At 34.1% G+C, this 7,822-nt stretch overlaps 1 protein-coding gene across 1 annotated transcript in view; it reads left to right on the top strand.

Annotated features, from left to right (window-relative positions):
* LOC118738347 overlaps window positions 1-7,822 on the top strand; it is a gene marked incomplete in the record, with an annotated part of 31,446 nt that overhangs the window by 23,157 nt on the left and 467 nt on the right. Inside the window, 2 exon segments of the mRNA XM_036469272.1 lie at window positions 7,267-7,520; window positions 7,621-7,774. Of these exon segments, the coding sequence (XP_036325165.1) occupies window positions 7,278-7,520; window positions 7,621-7,774 (397 nt within the window).

Below are 7,822 nucleotides of genomic sequence, written 5' to 3' on the forward strand. Positions count from 1 at the left end.
ATAAGTTACAATTGAATAACACAATTCGTAGCACATTTTTGCGTTTGTAGTTTTCGACTTATTTGTGCGTACGGTTTGTTTTTCTTTGTAAATTTTTTTTGGGGTCAGTTTTATTGTGGCTTATTAGCATTTTTATTTTAATATTGTTATTTTCTTTAATTTGCATAAAATCTTGAATAGTTGTGCAGATTCAACTTATTTTCTTATTTGCTTAGTTAATGAATATCTGTTTATTGTTTGCATATTTTTTTTTTGGTTGAATTGCGTTTTAACCGCCTTTTTATTTGAGTATATTTCATGGATAATTTGTGAACTTGTAAGTCTATTAAAGATTCGGAAGAAGGAGAAAATATTGAAGCTTATGGCTTTCGAAGCTGGGGCAAATTACTAATAATATGCTTTTGGTAGTGAAAGACTATTTTAATAGTAGCGGGTGTCTTTTCAACTTGCTAGAAATTCATCTATGTTTTGACCCGTATAAAATATCCCACATTATGGGAGTATAAGAATATGGATATGGATATGGATATTAATGCTAATATGAATTTGAATTTGAATATGAATATAAATATGAATACCAATATCAATATGAATATGAATACGAATATGAGTATGAATTCGGGTTTGAATATGAATATGAATATGAATATGAAATGAATACGAATATGAGTATGAATATGAATGAAATCATTGATATTAATGTTAAGTATGAATATGCATAAGTACCAACCTATATGAATATGAATATTAATGCGAATATGAGTATGAATATGATGTAGAAATGGATATTAATGCTAATATGAATATGAATATGAAAATGAATCTGAATTTCAATATGAGTATGCATATGCAAATAAATACGAACGCGAAAATTTATATAAATGTTTAAAGGGCATATGGATACGAATATGAATGTTAATATAAATATGAATATGAATACGAATATGAGTATGAATATGAATGTCAAAATGGATATAAATGTTAACATGAGTATGAAAATGAAAATGAATATGAATTTCAAATGAGTATGAAAATGAATATGAATGCGGAAATAAATATGAATATTAATAGGAATATCAATATCAGTATCAATATGTACAGATTTAGTATCAATGACTAAAAATTGTGCAATTACTGTGCACGACCACAACTCGTTGCAAATATGTATCGATACCGATTTCAAAAATTATTACACATACATACATACATACATATGTATACGAAAATAAATCGTTAATGCGAAGTATGGTAATACGATGGTCACATCGAAATCTTAATTGTAGCGAAAACGATATCGATGAATGCATATGTCGATAAAAAAATCGCTTAGCATATAAAAGTAATAAATCGAAAGCCTTAGTTATAACCGTAGCGACATCGATAAATACATAGATCGATGAATAATCGATAAAGATATAAAAACATATCGATTGTTCTATGGCTATATACAAAAAAAGTTGTATCACTGAATAAAATCAGATGAATAATAAAATAGAATAAGAAAATAGTAATGCAGAACAACTAAATTTTTTCCCGTAGATACAGATTAAAAAAAAAAATCATTACGACGGTCGGCTTGTTTACTTCCCTGAAAGGATTGTTCAAATCTTTAAAAAAACTATGAATTTTCAAATAATGCTTTGGGATATGTAAGCTTTCATTAAGTAAAAAAAAATTTAAATACTAATCAATTACTTTGTATATACTTGTTTGATAAATAAATAGTACGGATAAAAATAATATTTATATTTTCCCATTGCGGCCTTCACAGTTCTTTTGAATGTAAAAATTCTCTATGATTCAAAGTTATTTTAGCCGCAAACAACAAAACATTTACCTGTGTAGAAAATCCGTTTACTCCCACATTTTGGGTAAACAATTCAAATTTATTAATAAAAAAATACCAAAAAAAAATTACGAAATGTGCAGAAGAAAGGCAAAAATTACGTAAAATTCTTTTTTCATTGAAGCAAAACAAAAATCTGGGCATGAAACATAGAATAATAAAATTCGCATTTATACGCACAATTCACTATAATTCAAATAAGGCAATGTAAACAATCCAAATTAATAACTCTGCAAGAACGCACATTCAAGCATTCATATATACATACGTACATATATGTTTGTATGTACTAATATATCGTACATATGTATGTAGTTAAGAATAACTTTTCAACTGAGTAGGTGGACTACTTACGCAATTTTCAATCAGACAAGACTTATCCGCCAAGCAGATCACAACCCAGTGCAAATTTAGGCGACCCAGTCTACAGCGACCACATTGCGGCTAACAAGCTTTGCACACATACACACACCCGCACACATATTCGCTTTGTATAGATTTGTATCTCCAAAAAAATAAAAAGCTTTTTTTTTTGCGATCAACTCGCCGCTTGAGCTGCTGCCTACTTGGCGTCGGTGGCAATTAGTTCATTAACTCACTCAGTTCTTATAGAGATCGGTGGTAGCACGGGTGGTGGTCTGGTTAAATTTTTGTTTGTGTTGGCCCCATTCTGTCGCAATACATTGATGTTGTTTTTTTTTCGCTCCAACTACATATATTTAATTGTATCTGTTCGATTACGTTGGGCAGACGCCTGTGCGCTCAGCTCAATTGACCAGATGGCAGGCAGTTCAATGGGAACCGTCTGTGCATATTTTGCAAATTACAAGCGGATCTGCGCATTTTTTTTTTGTTAGTGGAGCGCATCCGATCGATATCAAAATCGCATATTTTCTTATTCAATACTTGTAAATACACAATACATATTTAGTCACAGATGCATACATACAAACAACCACTTATGAAAGTGTGTGCAATTTATGGCACTGTTTGTTTGCTGAGCGTATCGGGCAATCAACCGCCGTCTTCAGTTTCTGATTGTTTTCCTTTTTTTTTTTGCTTGTTTTTGATCTTCTTGCCTTAAAAAGTGCGATTTTTAGCATTCGTGTTCTCGAGAGGTGTGGCCATCATAGACGCTTACTAGAGATTTCCGCACTTCAATGGGAATCTTGCGAAATGTAAAGCAAACAAAAATGCTGGGTTATTTGGTTTTTTTTTGCTGCCTGCTGCGTAAGGTGTGCTGTTTCCTACTCGTAATCGTAAAAAAAAAACAGTAAAAAGTAGCGGGAAATAGAGATTATCTTGCTTCAAAAATAGGTTCGCCAATGGAACGCAAATAGTTTATCGTAGATATTTACATATATACATATTTAGATACACAAGTATTAAACTGGTTACCTATTTACTTTAACCCTCTAACTGCCACTTTTATTGAAATTACTAAGGCCCCCCCTCACCCCCATCCCAGGTCTGTTTATCCATCAATCCTTGTCGTAAAGCTCAGCTAAAGGCAGACCCAGGATACATACCGTTTCGACTGGGTTGGACCCGAGGGAAAGTGGTGTTAGCTGAGTGGACATGTGAAGAGGTGCTTGGTGCCATTGAGGGAGTCAGGGCGCATTAATATCTCGAGACTTGCGGAGTCCAGTGTTTTTTCTATATAGGTCCGGACCGCATCCTTACACTTAAAAAAATGTTTTGTGACGTACCTGGGCCTGTTCGGGTGCTCGCGCATGAAACTGCTTGCTGAGCATTTCGCTCTGCTCCCGTACGGAGAGCATTTGGGTCTCGCTATGCAGATGGTGTTCAATCGACTTCAGAAGGCATCCTGTAGCTGTACGAAGTGCGTCGTTTTGGCAAGTCTGTAGCTTCGTCCATTGCGTCCAACTAGTCACCGGCGACCAAACAGGTGCAGCATAATTTGAACCGAACAACCAATTTCCTTGAACATATGTTGCCTTTGTAGTCTCTGTATTTGCCCCAGGTGTTGCCGGCAAGTGAATTCATGGACAGTTGCAGTTGTGTGCGCCGTGATGGAGAGCAGGCAATCAAAGGTTACCCCTCGGAGCCTTTTGATCACTCGACGTTTAGCCTTATCCACCGAAAGATACAGTGTAAAATGCCGACTCAAATAGCTCGCGCATTTCTTCGAGTCCGATGAGGCATAGGAACCAATCAGTTTATTGGCGGTGAGCTTCGCACAATGGGCCTCATGCTTAAAAAATGAGCTTAGACTCAGACTCAGTATTTACATGCTGAAGTGAGCTCAAGCTCACGAACTTATGCCGAAAATCGAGTCGGAGCTTAAGCTCAATTTTTATGCAGGAAGTTCAATAGCTGAAGCTTATAGCCTTATAGCCGTTGGGCATGTTTTCGGTTGACCTTTTCCTGCATAGTTGCAACTTTTCAACTCCCGCAGCCGACTTGAATAGCACAGCTAGCTGGCCAGTAACTTTGTTGATTTTCAACAGCGAAATTACTAGTCGCACCTCGATATAGTCAAGTCGTCCGTCGCCATTCGACTGGAGGCTCGGTCTTATCTTCAATATCAAGACGCGCACTACAAATTAAAGGTGATGGTGAGAAAAACAGTCAGTATCAGGTATATCTTTTTCAATATTTAATTTTCATGTAGAGTTTGCTCGCCTCCAATGTTGTGAACCTGTGTGCGGACTATCTGGAAGGCCGATTGCCTTGTGCCTTGTAGCTTTCGGTATTTGCTTTTCATGTGTACATCAATTTAATTTTTATAATCAAAACAAACTTGCAAACATATGCACTTAACTAGGCGATTAGCTCATTTTTATTACACACACAATCAGTTAAGTCGGCTCGCTTGGTGAGGCGCTTGACATTCAAAGTGAATTAAATACTACCCGACTAGCCGCCAATCAACAGTTGAATGCATCACACATTGCTTGCATACATATGTACATACATATATATGTATATAGTATATGCAATGCATATGTGCATTCAAGTTTTATGCCTCTGGGCGCTATACATTTGCATACTGACGGTGGCATGTTGCACGATTAAAATCCACTTTTTCCTGCATTTTGATGAGTGATCACCACACGTAAGATCCAAATGAAAAAAAAAAACGTTCACGCGGCTTGGTGCGCCCGTTAGCTGCTGGCGATTGACAGTAATTGGAAGCGTGAATTTAATGTTGACTTAATCGAATTTTGAACGTTGCAATCACCAATTTGAATGACGCCAACCAGCCAACCAATTGGTGAAGGATCTGCAAGTAAAGCGGGGTGTATTGCCGCTAAACTGTTGTTTATTATTTTTGACAACGAACGGATGAAGTAAATTGGGTGATATTTTTAATAACTGCATATAAACATACATACATACATACATACATATATGCAAATATGTTGGCAGAATTCGTGCAAATAAAATGCTCTTATTTTTCGAATATGACATGCACCGCGTAAAAATGTAAACAGAAAATTTTTAATTTTTTTTTTTCATTTTATTGGTACACTGCATAATTAAATATGTACATAACACATACTTACACTGTCGTTTGTATATACAGTGAACGTCAAATGTACTAAAATTTTCTTATTTCTTTTATAAAAATATAGTTCATTCAACAGCAAAAACCACAATAATCATTTTTTTTTTCATACAGACCTTGGGGAAAATGCATGAAATTTGCATTGAAATTTTCAACTTCTCAAATCGATTTCTTTAAAAAAAGTTGAGTTAACTGTTTTGTAGCCCATTCACTTTTAGTACAATAAAGTGCGAGTTTGAACTCACTTCAAACTGCCGTTGATTTTTGAGAATTTTTTACCGAGGGCGTTGTGCATTTTCTTCCATATAACGAATGAACAAAATCTTTTTTACATGAATGAAGGTACACAACACCCTGAGCGAAAAAATTCTCAAAAATCAACGTCTGTGTACACTTATTTTTGACGCTCACTGTTTGTCGGTATGTATGTATGTATATTCATATATATCTACATATATGATAAATTTTGTACATTTATTTATTTAAATTTGCTTTTATCTTCGTCAAATATCTACTCCACGATCATTTGTTGAACATCGTTTTCCTTGAATTAGAAAAAAAAATTAAAAGTGTTTTGTGAGTCACTTCAAAAGTTAAAATGAAAAGTGGATATAAAAAAAAATTCTCATTACATCCCGCTCATGTTATTGTACCAAGTTGATCTGTTTGGCAGTGAAATTTATCTTCATTGTTCTCTTTCTGCAATCGTTTTTTTTTGGCTTTTTTCCAAAAAAAGTGCTGGATTCAATACTTCGCGACTTTGAGGTCGTACGTAGCTAATTGTGGTAGATAGTGATTATAATCAGCCCGATTTGTTTCTCTTAGAGCCCCCGCACAGTACAGACTTTCTAGCTTGAACGCAATCGGGCTGCATTTCCAACTATTTAATCTCCATGTTATACAAGCGAGCTCGACTAAATCAGCAGGCGATAACGTCTGCAGTGTGTCTAAACCAGGCGTTCTCAAACAGTGGATATTGAGTTGAAAGTAAACATGTATTTTACTAAAGAAATCATCCGTTGAATATGTATACTGAGTTTGTGACCCTGTAGATATTTGGAAAATTCAACGGATCCTCAAAAATTTAATAAAAGTCGCGAGAAAATCCGCAAAGTTCTTGAAAAAAATTCCAAACAGTAAAACACGATAAATCTCGAAAAATTATAAAAAATCGGGAGAAAATCTTAAAAGGTTTCGCAAACCCCGAAAATCAGGTAAAAATAACCGAGTATTTCTTCATTTCACTCTAAGAAATTTCACTCAAGTATTTACACACCTTATAAAGCATATCGTCGCCTGGGTAAAAGATTGTCGTAAGCGCCATTTTGACGATTCTTAGTTCTAGATGCAGTTATATATTTCGATTGGTGTTATCAGTTTTTAGATATCTCCTTTAGTTTCCGAGATAATGACCACAACTTTTTCGATAATTTAGTAAAAATTTAGTTGGTGATGCAGTCAAATTAAATTAATCAATATCATAAAAATTCCCCAAAAATCGATGGTAAGTCCAAGCTTCCTCATACCTGCACTTTATTATACTAAAATTGAATGGGCTAAAAACTGCATACTCAACTTTTTTCTAGAGAGCGTAAATAAAAATAAAATAAAATAAAATATTTGAATGAAATTTTGCAGAATTTTCTTTAATTTTGCACAAGGCTTGGAAATCGGTTTTTGTTGTAAATTGACCATATTTTTATAAAAAAAAAAAAATAACCGAAAAATAAAATATTTAAAAAATAGATAATAAATAATAGATAATGGTATTATAAAAAAAATTCGCTGTACCTAAACTTTATTGACTGACTGTATATAGGTTTTCATCTTAATACGAATAAATTATTAATAAAATTTATAAAACCAATTTCTTATCTTCTAATTACAGTTTTCCCAAATATGGCGAATCCATTGTTGAAAACCTGCTGCTTCTGTCAATCGCTACGCAATGGCTCCATCATTTCTGGCCTCCTAGCAATTACCTTATCAATTATAACGATAATCATTAGTTTGACATTGCGCATAGATTTCAATACAATTGATTTCGATTGGCTACCAAAGAATATTGTTAAAATAATATTAATAATAAATCTTTGTATGACCATACTTATATCGCTGCTCATGATCATTGGAGTGATAAAGGTGAGCGCGAAGAGCAAATGTAGAATGTATTTTGTAATCGAGTATTTTTACAAAAACTTTTTGTTTTAATTATTTCTCGTATCAATTTGTCGATTTGCAGCGCAATCACTATTTAATGATGCCATGGGTCGTTTTGGGCATTATGATCGCAATCGGTTTGCTTGTATCGGTGATATACACAGCCGTGAAGGTCTTCATCGACGGTTATGTACTGACTTGTATACTGTGGCTTGTTTTTGGTTTAATTACAACAGGTAAGTTCTCGTTTTTTATGTACCCAAAATATATTCAATGTTTTTTTT

The sequence above is a fragment of the Rhagoletis pomonella genome, unplaced genomic scaffold (genome assembly GCF_013731165.1).
Source record: "Rhagoletis pomonella isolate Grant_MI unplaced genomic scaffold, Rhpom_1.0 Rhpom_scaffold_00001, whole genome shotgun sequence".
NCBI lineage: Eukaryota > Metazoa > Arthropoda > Insecta > Diptera > Tephritidae > Rhagoletis > Rhagoletis pomonella.